We start from the raw sequence: 21,415 nt of genomic DNA on the forward strand, positions 1-21,415 counted from the left end.
AGGGGTGAGATTGGATTTTTGAAAGTGTACGATTTATGGGAAACGAACATTTATTGCAAAATGAGTTTCTTGTGACCTTCGAGTTAAAAATACGTTTAAGGACGCTGGATGGAGGATGGAGTGCAGGAGAGTTTAGGGAATGTAGAACAAAGGCACTATAGGAGATGGATATTTTTTTTGGGATGAATTGATTTGGTGAGCAAGTCGAAAGCAGCCTTTTAAAGAAGAAGAAGAAAAAGGTGTTATAAAATATGACGGAATACATAACTTGAGGGGAAAGTGTAAACATTGAAGGTTAATGAGTGAAAACTATCTGGGGAAATGGGGGAGAAACACGTGGTCGAAGAACGAACGAACGAATAAGAATGAATAAACGAATGAGAACAGAGAAGGAAATGTTTTTTTTTTTTTTTTTTTTTTGAGTTGAGATTTACACAAGGAAGTAGGCTATGGGTGAAAATCCTGGGAATACAGAGAACGAAAGTTATTGGATCACAAACGACGGACCACTGAGAGAAAAACAAAGCCTCAAGGTTGTACAGTGCACACTGTACAAGGCCTTGCTCGCGACACGGCAAACAGACGATCAATTTATGAAAGATAAACACCGAGAAACAACCAAAGTTGCACACAATAACTTCACACACCGAAAGATAAATACAGTTTCGACAAAATACAATTGTGAACAGACCTAACTTCGAAAAACGTGGAGACCGTGTGGAGCCCATAGGATTTTAGTTTTATCGTCGCGTTTTTCCTGTCACGGGTATTTATTGCAATAAATCGTTTTGTTATTTTTCACTGTACATTTTAAACCTGTTTTTTCGTTTGAGTTATTATATTTGCAGGTTTTGGGACTGCGGGCGGGTTCAACAGGTAAGACCCTTCATCCCTCCGCCTTCTCTTTATTCCTCCCGCATATAATAAAATCCGCTGTTTGAACATCGCCTCTGAGTAAAGTCCGCTATTGGCTATTCGTGACTCTCCCGGTGTTAACTGAGAGCAGTCACACGACAATATGTTGTTTGTGTGGTCACATGATACACGAGCGGATCGAAGGTTATGTGACCTGCCTCACAGGTGTTGAGTTTCCGCCATGTTGGCTGAAATACACGAGTCACGTTAACTCTGGTCCCGTGTATTCGTGTGGTTTATCCGTCACGATATAACACACCACATTCAAGTATGGAAGGTCACCGGGTTGGCTTGTACTGTTACCTACAGTACTGTTGGTACGGTACTGTTGTCATCGGAATCTCCTGTCTCAGGTAGGGAACACAGGTCCTATATCATGTTTTTTTCATTGCCTACTAATGTCCTAATAAATGTTCAAGTACAATGACATCTACTCCTGTCTTTGTGTTGTACGAGATGAATGTAAAGCTCCTCCAGGATCTTTCGATAAAAGTAAAAAAAGACTTGTAGAGATTGCAAACCATTTTGAGATTAGAATCGAAATGGGAATAATTTCTGAAAGATTGGGGGAAAGAAAACTCCATATAGCAAACAAAAAGCTTCATCCTTTACTTGCATCATTTCACCACATCGGGCCAAATGTTGCTGTTTTGATATCATGAGACAATTAAGACTTGCATAACGGCTGTTTAGCTCATGTCTGTACCATTTTACACTCCACCGAACTGCAGCTTCATTCATCCATAGATTGGAGTTCAGATGTACTTGTAAATTGGTTTATGTTCCACAATCTGTAGTTCTAGTTTCACTGGACATTTGTACAAATATGAAAGCAGTGTCTCAGTGTATGTTGCAAGAAAGTGATATTTGAATGGTGGAATTCTCCTGATGAGGATGGCACAGATGATCAGAATGTTTGCTCGACGTTTTATCACCGGTGGTGTGGCCATGCACCCGTGAAACGTGCCGTACATAAAACGGCGAATAAATACGTCTTCCAAGGTACGCTTGGCAGCTCCCTCTTCTCCATCCAGATTGCCTGGAAAGACACAAAGTAGAGTATATGGAGGAGTGAGTTTTCATTTTGAAGTAATAAAGCATCAAAGGAAGAAATATATATATATACAGTCACGTGAAAAAGTAAGTACACCCCATGTAAAGTTTTGACTTTTTCAACATATTTCAACATACAGCTATTTGATAATCATTTCAACAATAAAAAACCACCTTTAGAGGCCATTTTTCCCCGCAAAGCGGGGGTTGGCTTTTTTCGGGGACCGTGGTTGTTGTTGTTTTTTGGTCCCCTTTTTGAAGCAATGTTTTTCGGCCGGATGCCCTTCCTGACGCCAACCCTTTTTGTCGCCTTTTTATGACAAGCAGGGAATTACCAGTGAACTGGTACTCAATTAGCCGACCTCGGAAGGATGACAGGCTGAGTCAACCCCCCTGGCGTTAATTCAGCGATCGACCGGGATTCGAACCCAGGATCCTAGGATCCTAAGCTGGCACCCTAGCCGCTAGCCCAACACCAGGCTCTTCAACAATATTGATAGATAAAGGTGATATAATAAAACAAATATCATGAAACATTTACATTTTGTAGTCCATTGTATAATTTAAATAAACATAAATGCAAATTTCGCATGTGGAAAAGTAAGTACACCCTTGGCTCTAATAGGTGGTATTGCCCCCTTTGGCAGAAACAACCTCAAGTAGGCGTTTCTTATAACTGTCTACCAGTCTCTGACATCGACTGGAAGAAATTTTTGCCCACTCCTCCATGCAGAATTCTTTCAGCTGTGCGATGTTTGAGGGGTTTCTTGCATGCACAGCTCGTTTCAAATCCCCCCACAACATCTCGATGGGAATTAGATCCAGGCTTTGACTTGGCCATTCCAGAACCCTCCATTTCTTTCTTTTCAGCCATTCCTTGGTGGATTTACTGGTATGTTTAGGGTCATTGTCATGTTGCAAGGTCCACCTTCGGTTGAGCTTCAACTTTCCGACAGATGGCCTCACATTATCCTCGAGCACCCTCTGGTACAATGAAGAATTCATAGTGGATTCAATGATGGTGAGCTGCCCAGGCCCTGATGCAGCCAAGCTGCCCCCAAACCAGAATATTTCCACCACCATGCTTTACAGTTGGTATCAGGTTCTTGTGGTCAAATGCTGACTTTGGTTTTTGCCAAACATGTCTTCTGGTACTGTGGCCAAATAGCTCTACCTTTGACTCATCTGTCCAGAGCACATTGTGCCAGAAGTGCTGGTGTCTGCAGATGGAGGAAATGTTGAGTTGGATCTTGGAGACGGCGTGAAGCTGGAAGGTGTGAAAACATTTTGCTACCTCGGAGACATGCTGAATGGAGAAGGTGGATCAGACTCGGCAACGGTTGCTAAAGTGAGATGTGCATGGAAGAAGTTTCGGGAACTGAGTGGCGTGCTGATGAGGAGGGGAGTGTCGTTGAAGCTGAAGGGAAAGGTGTATGCTGCATGTGTGAGAAGTGTTGTGATTTATGGGAGCGAGACATGGGTAATGAACGTAGAGCAGCAACGAAGGCTGGAAAGGTTTGCAAATGCTAATGGTTCAATGGATATGCGGAGTATCGTTGAGAGACAACAACAACAACCACCGTTTAGAGGCCATGTTTCCCCGCAGAGCGGGGGTTGGCCTTTTCGGGGACCGTGGTAGTTGTTGTTTTTTTTGGTCCCCTTTTTGAAGCAATGTTTTACGGCCGGATGCCCTTCCTGCCGCCAACCCTTTTTGCCGCCTTTAACGACAAACAGGGAATTACCAGTGAACTGGTACTCAATTAGCCGACCTCGGAAGGATGACAGGCTGAGTCAACCCCCCTGGCGTTAATTCAGCAATCGACCGGGATTCGAACCCAGGATCCTAGGATCCTAAGCCGGCACCCTAGCCGCTAGCCCAACACCAGGGTTATCGTTGAGAGAGAGGAAGACAAATGATGAATTGCGAAAGATGATGGGAATAGAGCCTGTGATTGATGCTGTGAAGAGAAACAGGTTGAGATGGTTTGGTCATGTGTTGAGGAAGGATGAAAGTGACTGGTTGAGAAGAGTGATGGAAATGAATGTAGAAGGAAGGGGTGGAGGACGGGGAAGACCGAGAAAGACTTGGCTAAAGGTGGTGGAAGAAGAAATGCGGGCAAGGGGGTTAACAAGGAGAGATGCAGAAAATAGGGCAAGATGGAGAAGATTGTCATAGGGACCCCAAGGCTAACCCCCGCTCTAGCATGGAAAATGGCCTTAAAATGCATGTTGTTGTGTTGTTGTATCCAAATCCATATTCAGATCTTCACTAAAATCGAATCGATTCGTCCTTGTCAGACACCCAACCGGTCCACCATGTTTCGTCCAAATCCGTCCACAACTTTTTGAGATATCCTGCTATGTATAGTTTTTGGCCCTATTTCCCAATGGTGAAGAATCGCTTAAAAAAATATACGAGCCGGATCCGAATCCGGTTCTTCACCAAGATATAATCATTTGTCACATACGATACCTCTCTGCCAAATTTCATCCAAATCCGTCCACAAGTTTTTGAGGTATCTTGTTAACAGACAAACAGACAGACAGGGGTGAAAACATGACCTCCATCCACATTTGGTGGCGGAGGTAATAAACATGTAAAATAAATACAAATAGTCTTTGTGATGATGTCTCCTTTTGCGTCGAAGTAGATTAAACATTCAAAAGCAACATTCAAAATTAAAAAGTGAACTTGCGCCCTAACCCCCACCATTTCTCTCCTGTTAATCTCTTCAATCGTAATCTTTGTAATCTGTCTGTGTTTCTTTTATAAATCGTTCTGCAGTTCAATCCGTAAACCAGCGAATAAATTAAATTAAAAGAATCACTTGTCTGTCGTTTTACACTTCAGTGCTATTCCATATTAACAGTGGGCGAAACGCTGATGTGATATCCATCACAGCCCAGTTCAAAAACCACGATTGGTCGAAATGAAAGCCACGATAACTAAATCAGTACATAGAGGTGGCCGCGATTGCTCCATCCTGTTCATTCCTTACAATCTTGTTAATTTTAAAAATAATTAATTTAGTGGGGTTAAATTAAATAATTAAATTACAATTATTAAATAATTAAAATAATAATAATAAAATAATAAATATTATAAATAATAAATAAATAATAATAGTAAATAATAATAAATAAATAATAAATATTGAAATAATTAAAAAATTATTTAAATGTAACCCCAGGTGGGGTTGACTCAGCTTGTCATCCTTCCGAGGTCGGCAAAATGAGTACCAGGGTACTGGATCCTCTCTCAAGGAGGTGATGCTGATGGCATGCACTTCTGCCTTACTTTGTCGAGTTACTTTGAGTATAAATGATAATTCACACTGAATATAACATCGAGAACTGTTTGCCCCTGCGGACAAGCATTTGTCTCCGTGCATACGAATAAAAAAATGAATGAATGATCGTTTTAAGGCCATTTTCCCCGCTAGAGCGGGGGTTAGCCTTGCGGGCCCCATGACAATCATGGTTCCCTGTTTGAAGCAATGTTTTTATGGCCGGATGCCCTTCCTGACGCCAAACTCTCAGGATGTGCAGGGATACGGTGTACCTATTCTAAACCGGGGTACACACCGGGATCATTCATCCCAGCAAGCTGGTACTCAATTTGCCGACCTCGGAAGGATGACAGGCTGAGTCAACCCCCCTGGCGTTAATTCAGCGATCGACCGGGATTCGAACCCAGGATCCTAGGATCCCAAGCCGGCATCCTAACCACTAAGCCAACACCAGGCTGTGCATACGAATAAATATTCCTTTTTGTCTATCAGGTTGTCTGTCACAATTTTGATAAAGGTGGACAGACCCTACACATGCACTACAAAAATATTTTATTATCAGAAGTCTTCTTGAAATAATGAAATAATGTTGTCTTGTAAACGTAGAGAAGGAATTCAAAGAACATATGAACAGTGTGAGAACTAATTAATGGTGACCATGGGGGAAAAGGAATAGAGTGACGACATGTAGTAGAACTTACTTGTATGCTGCGATAACCAGCCCTTGCGGTGGGCGATCTGATGTGGAGGGTTAAATTCCTCGTACGTCACCGGCTTGGTTCCCTTGGAAACTCGCACCCGCGCAGCAAAGTTCTGCACAAACACGAAAGCAGAGGCATTCGACATATAATTTGACTGTTATAAATGATTATTTGTACGCGACATTGGCATTTTGATAAATATTCGGGGAGTGGAGAAGACAAACCTTGGAGCAAGCAGCTGAGGTGTGCATACTTCGAAGATGCCAGAGGGAAGATTTCCAGGCCTGAGGCTGCAATGAGATGTAATCAGAAACTGAGTGTTTTCAAAATTATGTTACCAGAAATTGTTACATTTACTAAACTAAGTTAGAAGTCGAAAGAGATGTTTTATCACATGCAAAAGATTCTCCCTCTATTTATATGATTTGAAGGGAGAGAAAACAAGATAGATTTGAAACAAAGTTTGTTTTATGATTGAATGAGTAAGAAAGTGAATGCGTCTGCTTCTGATCTTAAAGAACAAAGCAGAATTGTTGCCTCAGTTTTTGGTTGATGATTCTCACATCTGTTCTTTATACTCCAGTCTGGTGGACAACAAGATCAATTACTTAACAATGCAGAACCTTGGCAGGGTTTTTAGATTACAGTAAATCTTGAAATCTATAATGAAGCAGATTTGCATGCGGGCTCTCACACTAGCCCACTTGATGACACAGGCCGATCACCATAGACTCTCATGTCCATTCCGTAATGAGCGAGGCCGACTAAGTTCATCATCATGTCCATGCACTATGCAGAGCGTCGCTGGTATGACGAGCATCCTGGGAAGTGATGGTAGTGACAGCACTTCCCCCAAGCTCAGTGTGTGTGTGTGTGTGTGTGTGTGCGTGCGCCAGCTCTATTACAAGCATTACCCCATGTATTACAAAAACCCAGGCTAGACAGCTTCGAGGCAAGTTTGTGTAACTCTAGGCCATCCTATTACTGCATTTTGGGAATGATGATTTCCTCACATTGTCAGTCTGAGTGCTTCGAGGCTGACATGGATTATTTTATTGTAGAACATGTAAAAATAATAGCTCTGTGGTGAATTTTTGTGCTGTCTGCGAGGAGTAAGTTACATAGGAAGTGAGATCAAATGTATCAGAACCGTTGCGTAATGGTTGGAGCATCCGCTCTGAGTCTGGAAGGTCACACAAGGCCAACGCAAGGCCAAAAACAGAAGTTGACAACCATAGAGGCTTTGATGGGCCTAAAGACCTCATCCTGTGTTGAAGTTCCTTGTAAGGGCATAAGACCAGCTCCTACCACCATTTTGAAATGTCCCACTCCTGTCAACATTTTTAACGGGTATAGGGTCCATCCGGTGCTTGGCCTCAGGATGGGTCGAAGGGTCTAATTGTCCAAATTTGAAGCCTCGTTCCCACCAAAATTAATGGCTTTCCGACCCTAGCGGTTCTTCCTGCCAAAATGGAAGAGTAAGAATGCGACACCCACTTGATTAAGGAAGAATTTAATAACTAGCAGAAGCCCTTGGTATAAATACCACGATAAAAGGGAAGAAAAAAAAGGAAGCATTTTATTGTTGTGCTGGCTGAAAGAGCTCAACAATGGGAGGTTATGCTTTTTTAAAAGCAAAGAAAAAAAAATTGGGGAATGATTGAGGCAGTGGTCTGTTGCCTATACATAGCCCGGAATCTAATTTTATTTTGTCAAAAAAATGATAATTTCCCGTAGGTTTGGATTAATTTGAAACAACTTTTACTCGGTTTTTTTTTTCTCCAAAGGAATGTTTCAGGGTCGGACAGACAGACAGCATTAGGCTACATATAGATTAACGAACCACAAAAGACTGGTTTAAATCAACTTACAGAGGTGAGGAAGTTCAGTAAATAAATCCTACACAAATACAGCAGGCACTGATTAGGGAAAGAGCCCAACGTAAGAAGACCTGTAATAACTCTTCGCTCAAATTGTGGCTACGGGTTTGGCAACACACAGGAAAGCAAAGGGTGGCAGGAAAAGTAATCTCTGCAGAGAATAATAAAAGAAAGAAACATTAGGTATGTCCTTCTCTTTGTGGTGTCAAGTCAATGAAGGCCAGGAGGAAGTGTGCCCCATGTAGTCCTATCTGCGGTGGAACAGCAGCCCGTCGCGACTCCTCTTAAAACCGTCGATGCTTGGACGGTGTCCTCAGGAAGTCCATTCCAAACATTGACCAGCCGGTGTGTAAAGAAGGCGTTACCAATTTCTAGGAGTGCCCGCGAAGGCGACTGTCTGTACATCGGCTTGGCGGTTCTTCAAATGAGACGTTGAGTTCCCCATGCAGGATTCTGTAAAGATTGATCAAATCACCTCTTAGCCATCTACAGTCCAATGGAAACAGATCCAGATTTGCATGGTATTGCTCGTAAGATAAGCATACTTGCCCCTGTACCATGCATGTTGCACAGTGTTGCTGCACTTCCTCCAAGAGGTTACAGTCCCACTTCAGAAACGGCCTCCATAGTGGGACACAATACACCAGATGTGGGCTAACAAAGTTTGCGTAGGCCATCTGGGAAATTGTAGGTGTAATGGAAACAAAGGAGTGTCGGAAGCAATGCATCCCCGAGCGTGCTCTCTTTGTCGCCAAGGGAGTCTGCATTGAGGCTGACGGTGTGAGCATTGTACGAACTCTGAGGTCAATGACTGATATTGTCAGTCGTCACAAGGTCCACTCCATCCAAACAGTATTGCAACGTGGAGGGGACCCGTCCGAGGCGTATGACCCCACAGTTGGTCGGGTTCACTTTCATTTGCCACAGTTGTGTCCACTCTTCAAGCTTGTGTAGGTCTGCCTGCAACGCCGGATTGGTTTTGTTTTCCATTACATTACACCGAAGCTTGAGGTCATCCACGAACAACAGCGATCGACAGCTGAAACATTCAACAAAGTCATCAATATATATATCAGAAACAGCACTGGTCCAAGCACAGAGGATTGAGGCACTCCACTGTGAACTTCGGCCCACAGTGAAAGCGAACAATTTACCAACACTCCTTGGTGGCATCCACTCAGGAAGATAGTAAGCAAAGTCAAAAGAGCAGGCCGCAGGCCCCAAGCATTGAGTTTCCCAACAAGATGTCTGTGCGGGACGGTGTCGAAAGCCTTGCTGAAGTCAACATAAATGACATCAATAGATTTATGCTTGTCTACCTCGATGGTCCAACTATCATGTCATCCAACTATCATAGCGGGTAGGTAAGGCACGAGTGATGTTGGTGGAAGCCAGGTTGCTCCTGGGCAAGTAAGTGCTGCCCTTCCAGATGCTCCATGAATTATTACTTGAACAAGCACTCAAATACCTTGCTTACCACTGAAGTAAGGCCGACTGGTCGGTAATTGGTCGGATCTTGGTTATTACCCTTTTTGAAGATGGGTGATATATGTGGAAGATGGCAGCAAAAAGTGTCTAGTGTTGGGGGAACCCAGCCTAGTGCTGTCTTCAGAACAGGAGCCTGACACGGCAGCTCATGGTCTCCACCCTACTCTGGCCGCAGCCTTTTCCCTTAACAATCTGCACCACAGAGCTCACCCCACACTCAACACCCTCTCTTGCACCCTGCCTCTCCAAGCTCAAGCCAACCACCTTTGGTGAATCACCCTGTACCGCTCCGCGACTGAGGGAAGTGCTGTGCAGCTCCCAGGGTGTCATCCAGCCCTCAGAGCACCGTGGCATGCAGGTGTGTTCCTCGATAACGGGAGGGGTGTGAAAAACAGGAAACCCGTAGGATTTGTGGCCCACTATACTTTTTCTAATTGTTGTACACCGCTCCTTTCATATGCAATCTCCAGGCGCTGCATGACGTCATTGTCGGGCACCGAAGTGGGCCCGACGATGATGCACGCTGAAAGGGAGTACTCAGTTTTCACTCCGGTTTCTTGTTTGTTTTCTTGGTTGTCCGGGCGATATCTCAGCCATCCTTTGAGCCAGGAAGCTGAAATTTGGGCACAATAGTGAGCAAGTGCCTTGGCAAAAACAGAATTTTTGGTTTTTTGATTAATCAATTAATAGATTAGTTACTTAATTATTATCGATTAATTTGTAATTATTTATTTCCGTTCTTTTCTGGGCAGCATTATCTCAGGCACCTTTTGAGCTAGGAAGCTAATATTTGGACATGACAATGACCAAGTGATTTAGCTGTAAAGGCTATTTTTGATTTACTGATGAATCACTTCATCGATCAATGATTTATTGATTAGTCAATTAATTATTTAATTTTTTTAATTAATGGCATATTTAATGAATTTCCAAAAAGTTACAGCTTTGAATGAAGCACTTGGTGGTTAAGGTATGCTATTAACCAATTGATTAAGAAAATATTTTACGATCATTATTTATTGATTTTAATTATGCAATTAATCAATTAATTAATTATTGTACACCTCTCCCTCCCAATACAGTCTCTATGAGCTACACGGCGGTATTGCCAGGAGCCAAAGACGCCCCGGCAATGCTGTGCTGGAGGATATTTATTTATTTAGCATGGGGGCGGTGTACTTTGAATGTATCTGTACTTGTTGTACACCGCTCCTTTCCTATGCCATCTCCAGGCATTGCAAATCGTCATTGCCGGGCACCGTAGGGGGCTCGGCAGTGACGCACGCTGAAAGAGAGTACTCAGTTTTCACTCTGGTTTCTTGGTTTCTTGTTTGTTTTCTTGTTGTACACCGCTCCTTTCCTATGCCACCTCCAGGCATTGCAAATCGTCATTGCCGGGCACCGAAGGGGGCTCGGCAGTGACGCACGCTGAAAGAGAGTACTCAGTTTTCACTCTGGTTTCTTGTTTGTTTGTTTTCTTGTTTCCTTGGTTGTCCGGACGATATCTCAGCCATCCTTTGAGCTAGGAAGCTGAAATTTCGGCACAATAGTGAGCAAGTCCTTTGTCAAAAACGGTATTTTTTGTTTTTTGATTAATCAATAAATTGAGGAGTTATTTAATTATTAGCGATTAATTCAGTACTTATTTAATTAATCAAATTTCCTTTCTCTTCTGACCATTAACTCAGGCACCTTTTGAGTTAGGAAGCTGACATTTGGACATGCCAATGACCAGGTGATTTGGCTGCAAAGGATATTTTTGATTTATTAATTAATAAATTAATCGATTAATTATGTAATTATTTGATTAATGCCAAAAAAAAATTTAAATTTAAAGTTACAGATTCTGATGAAATAGTGGTAGTTTATGTGTTCTCTGACCAAATTGATTAATAATTTAATTTTTTAATGATTATTATTTATTTATTTTCATTATTAATCATTTATTTATTTTCTTTCTCATTTGGCCAATATCTCAGGCACCTTTTGAGCTGGGAAGCTAATATTTGGACATGAGTGACCAAGCGATGTGGCTATCAAGGATATTTTTGATTTATTGATTAATCATTTCATCTATTAATTATTTATTGATTAATCGATTAATTATTAATTGAGTAATCAATTAATTATTTAATTTTTTATAAATGACTTATTTAATTACATTTCTAAAAGATACATCTTCGGATGAAGCACTAGTGGTTTAGTTATGCGATTAGCCAATTGATTATGAAAATATTTTGTGATAATCTTTTATTGATTTTAATTATACAATTAATCAATCAATTAGTGTACACCTATCCCTCCCAATGCAGCCTCAATGAGCTGCACTGCGGTATTGCCGGGCGCCGGAGGCGCCCCGGCAATGCCGCGCTGCAGCATATTTAATTATTTGGCATGGGGCGGTGTACTTTGAATGTATGTGTACTTGTTTGTTTTCTTTCTTGTTTGTTTGTCCGGACGATATCTCAGCCATCCTTTGAGCTAGGAAGCTGAAATTTCGGCACAATAGTGAGCAAGTCCTTTGTCAAAAACGGTATTATTTTTTTTTGATTAATCAATAAATTGAGGAGTTATTTAATTATTAGCGATTAATTAAGTACTTATTTAATTAATCAAATTTCCTTTCTCTTCTGACCATTAACTCAGGCACCTTTTGAGTTAGGAAGCTGATATTTGGACATGCCAATGACCAGGTGATTTGGCTGCAAAGGATATTTTTGATTTATTAATTAATCAATTAATCGATTAATTATTTAATTATTCGATTAATGACAAAAAAATTTTTTTTTTTGAAGTTACAGATTCTGATCAAATAGTGGTAGTTTATGTGTTCTCTGACCAAATTGATTAATAATTTAATTTTTTTATGATTATTATTGATTTATTTTCATTATTAATCATTTATTTATTTTCTTTCTCATTTGGCCAATATCTCAGGCACCTTTTGAGCTGGGAAGCTAATATTTGGACATGAGTGACCAAGTGATGTGGCTATCAAGGATATTTTTGATTTATTGATTAATCATTTCATCTATTAATTATTTATTGATTAATCGATTAATTATTTATCGAGTAATCAATTAATTATTTAATTTTTTATTAATGACTTATTTTATTAAATTTCTAAAAGATACATCTTCGGATGAAGCACTAGTGGTTTAGTTATGCGATTAGCCAATTGATTATGAAAATATTTTGTGATAATCTTTTATTGATTTTAATTATACAATTAATCAATCAATTAGTGTACACCTCTCCCTCCCAATGCAGCCTCAATGAGCTGCACAATGAGCGGAGGCGCCCCGGCAATGCCGCGCTGCAGCATATTTAATTATTTGGCATGGGGCGGTGTACTTTGAATGTATGTGTACTTGTTTTATGTATCTTTCAATTGTTATCTTACACACAGAATGTCCAAGAGGGTTATACACAAAAGACATGAAGTATGGTAATTTAAACAGAGAACATGAGCGAGTTCCTAACATCAAAATCAGCTGAAAACCAGAGCAAAGTCGATGGCGTGCCATCGCAAATCCCCAGACTTCCCACCTAAAGCAATGTTGAAAGATGGAAAAAAAAGTTCCACCAGGAATGACCCAATATGAAATTTTGAGTGAAAAATTTTCTCCCACTTTGAGGCATAAACCAGGGGGGGGGGGGGGGGGGTCAAACCCCAAAATATCCTTACATATTTCATGTTACATATTTCAAATTGCTTTTAAAATGTGCCTGTAATTGGATTTGGTGGTATTTGACATTTTTACCCCATTTTGGCAAGGCCAAAATAATACTGCTCTCGTACATTCTTGCCATGGAGTGATCATAAGTACCAAGTTTGGTGAATTTCTGTACAACAGTTTAGATCTTCGGAGGTCGTGCGAGTAGTTCCTCTTGACGTGTGGTGAGATAGTTCGGCGAGTTCAAACATGGTGCTTCATCTTAAGCAGTCGCATTGAAGCAACTGCCGTCACCACAGCAAACATTACAAGGATCTGATACTCCAGACACCCCTTCTGTGTGGCATGAGGAATACATCTGTGGAATATGAAAGGCAGGCCTAAACCGAGAACGGTTTCTGAAATATCACATACACGAGCGAAGTTACTACTAAGACGGTTGCCATGGCAACACAATTCAGCCAATCATAGCCGTGATCTAACCAGATAAGAAAGCATGTAATGTACAATATTTACAGTGTACAGTATACACTTGATGTACACGCGCAATTGGCGCATTCGCTATTTTATGACACGTCAGTGAACTTCGGCAAGAGGATCCCGAGCAGCCGTTACCTTCGCGAGCGAACCTGCCATGACTGTTACTTCCTCGAGCAAATCCCGCTTGCTGTATCACTTTATGTTTAATCGTTAATTACACGTCCGCCAATGATGACCCAATATAGACTCCGCCCAGCATGAGGAAGTACAGCGTTAGGTACGTAAGTACAATGTTCCGGTTGTTGTTGTTTTAAGGTCACATAATCAATGGAACTACTCAACTCAACGTATGCCGTAGACATTTCAAAAATTATCGCTTTATCCACATTGCTCCATATAAACGTGAAGCGTGTTTAAGCTAAATCCCTCGAGTTTCTCACAACCCTCGTCACGTGCTGTGCAGTGTTTGCGGAAGTCACGTGTCTCGTTTTGTTGCCTACAAGACGGTCAGAGAAAATCACATTTACACTTTACACGTTTCATGACGTCCTTGCACCACGGGACGTATATAATAAACCTGGACCCGCAATGCGTCTATCGCTCCCACGCGAGCCTAATTAACTCACCGGAAGCAGTCTGGCGGCCATGTTGGTGTGACAATCCCGCCGCCCCCGCGAAACTTGAAACGAGTCAGTTTGTTCATCAGGTGTTCAAAGTACTTTGACATATTTTTGTGTGTATGTAGTATGAAGGTAGCATGTAGTATGAAGGTAGTAAGTATGTAGATAGTAAGTATTAAAGTAGTAAGTATGAAGGTAGTATGAAGGCAGTAAGTATGTGGATAGTAAGTATTAAAGCAGTAAGTATTAAGGTAGTATGTAGTATGAAGGTATTATGTAGTATGTCTATGAAGGTAGTATGTAGTATGAAGGTAGTAAGTATGTAGATAGTAAGTATTAAGGTAGTATGTAGTATGAAGGTAGTATGTAGTATGAAGGTAGTAAGTATGTAGATAGTAAGTATTAAAGTAGTAAGTATTAAGGTAGTATGTAGTATGAAGGTATTATGTAGTATGAAGGTAGTATGTCGTATGAAGGTAGTAAGTATGTAGATGGTAAGTAGTATGAAGGGTAGTATGAAGGTAGTAAGTATGTAGATGAGTAAGTAGTAAGTATTAAGGTAGTATGTAGTATGAAGGTTAGTATGTAGTATGAAAGGTAGTAAGTATGTAGATAGTAAGTATTAAAGTAGTAAATATTAAGGTAGTATGTAGTATTAAGTAGTATGTAGTATGAAGGTAGTAAGTATGTAGATAGTAAGTATTAAGGTAGTATGTGGTATGAAGGTAGTAAAGTATGTAGATAGTAAGTATGTAGATAGTAAGTATTAAGGTAGTATGTAGTATGAAGTAGTATGTAGTATGTAGATCTGGGGTGGGAACCTCCGGCCTCTGGGCCGTATCCGGCCCGCGAGACCGTTGATCCGGCCCCGCGAGGCAATTCATTCTATCTACCTAAAAAAATATTTTTTTTTTTTTTTTTTTTTTTTGTATACAAGATCGAGGCTCGTGAAAGAGCGAACATTAATCACACAGAAAGACAAACCGACCACAAAACATATAACATCGGGAGCAGTAGACCAGATGGGGAGAGAGGGGGAAGGACACAAACACAACATTTGAGAGCAGGGACCGAGAGACATCGAGAGATCTGTGAGAGGGAAAGGGCTTTGGCTGGGGGGGGGGGGGGGGGGCATGGGAAGGGGGGGCATGGGAAGGGGGGTGGGAGAGGTATCAAAACATATGGACACTGCCAGGACCCTTCCAGGAAAGAAGTTGGAATTTCAAACAAGGTGGATCTGGGGTGAATTAGCGGGGGTAGAAAAGATCAAGGTTTTGGATGGGGGAAGATAAGAGATGGTGGTGAACCAGCTGTTATAAAGACCTGGAGGGAGGAGTGGGATTGAAGGAGAGTGGAGTTTGTTCCAAGAGGCCGGGAGGAAAGAGGAATGAAAGAGTGAAGGTGAGCGGAGAGCCGAGATTCGGCAGTTTAACCCATCAGAGGGTTGCTGGCAGATCTTGTGCGACCTGTAGGAATATTTGGGGGACAGAGCACAGAGAGAGCTGGGGGTGCAAGGCCGGAGAGGAGTCGGAAGAAGACAGAAAGACCACCTACCTGCCTGCGGTGAGTGAGTGAAAGGCCCTCAGAGATAGCTTCCATCGCGGGAGATTCCAATAATTCTGAAAGCTTTGGTTTCAACAGCGTGAAGCCGAGCTAGGTGTGAGGCAGGAGCACCGGCCCATAGGGGAGAACAGTATTCCATTAAGCTGCGGATGAAAGCCTTGTATGTTGGTGAGGAGCTCAGGTGTGCCGAGGAAGGACTTCGCACGACGGAGGATGCCCATTCGGCGACTGGCTTTGGAGGCCAGCTTGGAAATGTGGTTTTCCCAAGAAAGATCATGGCAGATAGTGAGACCCAAAAGCTTGAGCGACAGAACTTCTTGGAGAGGATTGTTGAGAAAGTAGATGGGAGGGTTGTCCAGTCGATCTTTTCGGAGAGACATAGTAAGAGTGTGAGATTTGTCCTCCCTTTGCTCGAGTTCTACAAACTGTATGTACGTGCTGAGGATTTTCCCATTCTGAGGAGACATGCACTGAAGTTTGCATCACTGTTTGGGACGACCAACAGCTGTGAACAGTTCTTTTCAAAACTGACTCTTGCAAAGACTCGGTTCCGCTCAAGACTGACTGACCCAAACCTGCAAAACCAGCTGCGAGTAGCATCATCATCACTACCACCTGGCACCAAACGCCTCGCCAAAGAGAAACAGTTCCAGCCATCGCATTAGGTGAGTCCGATATATGTATTCAATAATTTAGCATGGCCCTCGAAGGATGTTCTAAAAATCGAAATGGCCCTCGACAGGAAAAAGGTTCCCCACCCCTGATGTAGATAGTAAGTATTAAGGTAGTATGTAGTATGTCGTATGAAGGTAGTAAGTATGTAGATAGTAAGTATTAAGGTAGTATGTAGTATGAAGGTAGTATGTAGTATGAAGGTAGTAAGTATGTAGATCGTAAGTATTAAGGTAGTAAGCATGTAGTGGTATGTATGTAGTATGTAAGTATGTAGTATTGTAGTAAGAATGTAAGAAGTATGTATGTCGGTAGTATGTATGTAGGTATTATGTATGTAGGTGGTATGTGTGTAGGTAGTATGTATGTAGGTTGTATGTATGTAGGTAGTAGTAGTATGTTGTGGTAGTATGAAGTGGTAGTAGTAGTATGTAGTGGTAGTAGTAGTAGTTGTAGTGCCAAGTTGTCATAGTAGTATGTAGTAGTAGTAGTAGTAGTAGTAGTGGTAGTAGTATGTAGTATGTTGTAGTAGTCATAGTATGTTGTAGTAGTAGTATGTTGTCATAGTATGTTGTAGTGGTAGTAGTATGTTGTAGTAGTAGTATGTTGTAGTAGTATGTAGTATGTTGCAGTAGTAGTATGTTGTGGGTAGTAGTAGTATGTTGTATTGGTAGTAGTAGTAGTAGTAGTAGTAGTAGTAGTAGTAGTAGTATGTTGTAGTAGTAGTAGTATGTAGTATGATGTAATAGTAGTAGTATGTTGTAGTAGTAGTATGTAGTATGTGGCAGTAGTAGTGTGTTGTAGTGGTAGTATGTTGTAGTAGTAGTAGTATTAGTAGTATGTTGTAGTGGTAGTATGTTGTAGTAGTAGTATGTAATAGTAGTAGTATGTAGTATGATGTAATAGTAGAAGTATGTTGTAGTAGTAGTAGTATGTTGTAGTAGTAGTAATTTGTAGTGGTAGTATGTTGGCCGCAAGAAAATATGCTTCCCTGACCGATGCATCCACGTTATCACGTTGGTTTGTTTACAAGCGAGTGTCACACAAACATGGCCGCCGACCAACTCATTCTGACTTCAGCCAAGCAGGCGCATTGCGGGTCCAGGTTTATTATATACTCCGTGCCTTGCACACGTCGGATGAATCTGGAAGTAATTCGCATTTATCTGACTTTCGACCGAATTTTTTTTTTTTAATTATTAAAAGTAAGTAAATATCCAAGACGAATAATAATATCTGCACTGGAATGTAATCCGAAATGAAGTGTTAATAATCTCCGTTATTCAAACGAGAGAATTTGTAAACCATCCGTCCTTACGCTGACGTTATACTAATTAGTAATCGTATTATAATAGAGCAAACGTATATGGTTATGTTTGTTACTTGGCAAAAAAAAAAAATTTTTTTTTGCAATCATGTTGATCACTCCGGTTTGTGTGTTTGTGTATTTGTATGTCTGTCCACTCACTTATACTTGCCTACAGGTCACAATTTTAAACGAAACTTCACCAAATGGTAGAGTTCGTGGTCCGACAAAATCCTATATATTTTTGAGGTTAAAAGGTCAAAAGGTCAACATAGGCCAAAGGTCAACAACTTTTTTCAAATTTCTAAAATCCTCAATTTTCATCCGATTGACTTGAAACTTGAATAGGATTTACATATCGGATTACTCAATTCAACCACCAACTATTTTTGAGATCAGCGTAGGCCAAAAGGTCAACCACTTTTTTTTGGAATTTCTAAAATCCTCAATTTTCATCCGATTGACTTGAAATTTGAAGAGGATTTACATATCGGCTAACTGAATTCAACCACAAACTATGTTTGAGATCAGCATAGGCCAAAAGGTCAACATAGGCCAAAGGTCAACCACTTTTTCAGATTTCTAAAATCCTCAATTTTCATCCGATTGACTTGAGATTTGAACAGATTTACATATTGGCTAACTGAATTCAACAAACAACTATTTTTGAGATCAGCATAGGCCAAAAGGTCAACATAGGCCAATGGTCAACAACCATTTCAAATTTCTAAAACCTCAATTTTCATCCGATTGACTTGAAATTTGAATAGGATTTACATATCGGCACACTGAATTCAACCACCAACTATTTTTGAGATCAGCATAGGCCAAAAGGTCAACATAGGCCAAAGGTCAACAACCATTTCAAATTTCTAAAATCCTCAATTTTTATCCGATTGACTTGAAATTTGAAGAGGATTTACATATCGGCGAACTGAATTCAACCACCAACTATTGATGAGATCAACATAGGCCAAAAGGTCAACATAGGCCAAAGGTCAACAACAATTTCAAATTTCTAAAATCCTCAATTTGCATCCGATTCACTTGAAATTTGAATGGGATTTACATATCAGCAAACTAAATTCAACCACCAACTATTTTTGGGATCACCATAGGTCAAAGGTCAACAACAATTTCAAATTTCTAAAATCGTCAATTTTCATCCGATTGGCTTGAAATTTAAAAAGGATTTTCACATCACCTTACTGAAAGCAACCACCAACAATTTTTGAGGTCAACATAGGCCGAATTTCTAAAATTGTCAATTTTTATCCGATTAACTTAAACTTTGAAGACGGTTTGCATATCAGGTCACTTAATTCAACCACTAATTATTTTTGAGGTCAAAAGGATGCCCCACTGAGTGCCATGTTACTTTGTTCTGTTTTGCCAAGTGTCACTCTATGAGTGATTTTTCATGTTTGTTTGTTTATATGCGACCAAAACGTCTTCTTCAAATCAAATTAGCACCCAAAGCACAGTTCGTGAACTCCTAATTACGTTTAGACTACTGAGACCCCTCAGACCTTTGACGACCCTTTAAATCCACCAAACCCCTTAAGACCACCCTTAACCCTGAAGACCCAAAATACCCTTAAAGACCCAAAAGACCCTGAAGACCCAAAATACCCTGAAGACCCAAAACACCCCGAAGACCCAAAACACCCCGAAGACCCAAAATATCCCGAAGACCCAAAACATCCCGAAGACCCAAAATACCCCGAGGACCTAAAATACCGCGAAGACTGGAAGAGCCAGAAGACCCCAAAAACCATGAAGACTGAAAACATCCCGAAGTCCTAAAAGATTCTTAAAGACTCAGAGGAACCAAAAGACCCCTAAGACCCCGAAAACCCAAAACACCCCAAAGGCCCAAAACACCCCGAAGGCCCAAAACACCCCGAAGACCCAAAACACCCCGAAGACCCAAAACACCCCAAAGACCCAAAAGCACCCCGAAGACCCAAAAGACCCGGAAGACTCAAAAGACCACGAAGACCGAAAACATCCCGAAGACCCAAACGATTCTTAAAGACTCAGAGGAACCAAAAGAGCCTTAAGACTCCAAAGACCCCAAAAACCCAAAACACCCCAAAGGCCCAAAACACCCTGAAGACCCAAAAGACCCTGAAGACCCAAAAACACCCTGAAGACCCAAAAACACCCTGAAGACCCAAAAACACCCTGAAGACCCCAAAGACCATTAAAGACCCTTTAGACCCAAAAGACCCTTAAATACCACGAAGAACCAAAATACCCCAAAGACCCTTAAAGACCCAGAGGAAACAAAAGACCCTTAAGACCCAAAAGCCCCTGAAGACACCGAAGACACAAATGACCCCAAAGACCACGAAGACTCAAAACATCCCAAATACCCCAAATACCCTTTAAGGCCCAGAGGATCCAAAAGACCCTGAAGACCCAAATGGCCCTGAAGTCTGAAGAACCAAAACACCATGAAGACACAAAAGACCCCAAAGACAACTAAATGGTCAAATATGCCTATCCCTCTGAAACGACGTGTGGTGAGGCGCGCGGGGCGTGCCGAGTCACGCTAGTAAGAAGGTGAGGGGCGTGCCGAGTCACGCGAGTAAGAAGGTGACGGATGGAGCAAATGGAAGGGTAGGGGGAGAGACAGAGAGGGGTAGGGGAGAGATAGAGAGGGGTAGGGGAGAGATAGAGAGGGGTAGGGGAGAGATAGAGAGGGGTAGGGGAGAGATAGAGAGGGGTTGGGGAGAGAGAGAGAGGGGTTGGGGAGAGAGAGAGAGAGACAGAGACAGAGACAGACGGAGATGGACGAACATGGTGAGGTGAGGCGATTCTGGTGTGTGAGGGAGTCTTAGAGGTCTTCTAGGATCTTACGGATCTCCGAGGTCTTAAAGGGTGTTTGGGGTCTAAATGGTCTTCAGGGTCTTAAAGGTCTTGAGAGTTTTTAAGGATCTGGTCTTAGGGATATTTGGGGTATTCGGGGTTTTAAAGGTCTTACTTAAGGATGTTCAGGCTTTTCAAGGGGCTTTTCTTTACAATCCCAAAATGAAAATGTAAATTCGCTGCAGAACTAAAGACAAAATTCCAGTGCTTTTGAAGTGGTCAAGGAGAATGGGAACCGAGTGCTAGGTATGTCGAGCTGGTATGCACATTTTTATGGCAAATAAAGGTGCTATTGATTTACAATCTCATGTGGACTCGGACAAGCACAAGAAAGCAGTTCGAGGAGAGAGAGTTCATCATCCTTGGTAGCAAATTTGAAGGACTGGTGAAAGGAAAGGACGGTCACTACATGTGAAGAGGTACTTTGAAATTTGAATAATTATATCAGATTTTTGAGGCCGTAACACATGTTCTTATTTGTAGATACTGTTACGACGTTTGTAGGGGGTAGACAATGATTACCATAGAGCCAGGTAGAGTGTATAGATTAGTGTGCTCCGACTGTCGTGAAGAAGAAGACACATCAATGTATCAAAAGCAGGAAATTTGTGTAGACCATATGTCGGGTAAGCTTGTATCTTTGTCCCCATGAGAGGGGTGGGGTTTGTTAATTAGCAAGGGATTATGGGTAAATTAATCCCCTGTATGTAATTGCCTCTGTAAACCTTTCCTGTGATCCTTATGACACCGCACTATGCACCATAGACAAGCCAAGCAATCGATGCCATAATTTTTTATTTTTTTTTGTATACTGAATCGAGGCTCGTGAAAGAGCTAACATTTATTTCACAAACAAATCAACCAGACAAACAAGATATATAAAAAGAGGGAGCGGA

The 21,415-nt window shown here is 41.4% G+C and overlaps 1 protein-coding gene across 3 annotated transcripts; it reads right to left on the reverse strand.

Moving 5' to 3' along the window:
• Window positions 1–1,509: 1,509 nt before the first annotated feature.
• Window positions 1,510–13,754, reverse strand: MRPS24 (mitochondrial ribosomal protein S24). Of its 3 annotated transcripts, XM_068112304.2 has the most exons (5): window positions 13,620–13,746; window positions 13,158–13,362; window positions 6,184–6,249; window positions 5,960–6,071; window positions 1,510–1,954 (listed from the first exon to the last, which is right to left on the reverse strand). In XM_068112304.2, the coding sequence occupies exons 3-5, from the start codon at window positions 6,208–6,210 to the stop codon at window positions 1,671–1,673; spliced, it is 423 nt and encodes a 140-aa protein (XP_067968405.1). In that variant the 5' UTR covers window positions 6,211–6,249; window positions 13,158–13,362; window positions 13,620–13,746; the 3' UTR covers window positions 1,510–1,670. The 3 variants fall into 3 exon arrangements, with proteins under 3 accessions (XP_067968405.1, XP_067968403.2, XP_078625292.1); XM_068112302.2 differs by lacking the exon at window positions 13,158–13,362 and having other exon boundaries at window positions 13,620–13,754; XM_078769166.1 differs by lacking the exons at window positions 13,158–13,362; window positions 13,620–13,746 and adding an exon at window positions 8,389–8,837 and having other exon boundaries at window positions 6,184–8,292.
• Window positions 13,755–21,415: the final 7,661 nt, after the last annotated feature.

Source organism: Myxine glutinosa, unplaced genomic scaffold (assembly GCF_964187855.1).
Source record: "Myxine glutinosa unplaced genomic scaffold, kmMyxGlut1.1 SCAFFOLD_1589, whole genome shotgun sequence".
Lineage (NCBI taxonomy): Eukaryota > Metazoa > Chordata > Myxini > Myxiniformes > Myxinidae > Myxine > Myxine glutinosa.

Bases quoted from the DNA above. Each gene is read 5' to 3' on its own strand.
- MRPS24 (XM_068112302.2), bottom strand. From the start codon at position 13,640: ATGGCAGGTTCGCTCGCGAAG. The intron at 6,072-6,183 runs GTTTGTCTTCTC...GTGTTTGTGCAG, and splicing joins CCTCAGCTGCTTGCTCCAAG to AACTTTGCTGCGCGGGTGCG. The intron at 1,955-5,959 runs GTAAGTTCTACT...GTGTCTTTCCAG, and splicing joins CTGGTTATCGCAGCATACAA to GCAATCTGGATGGAGAAGAG.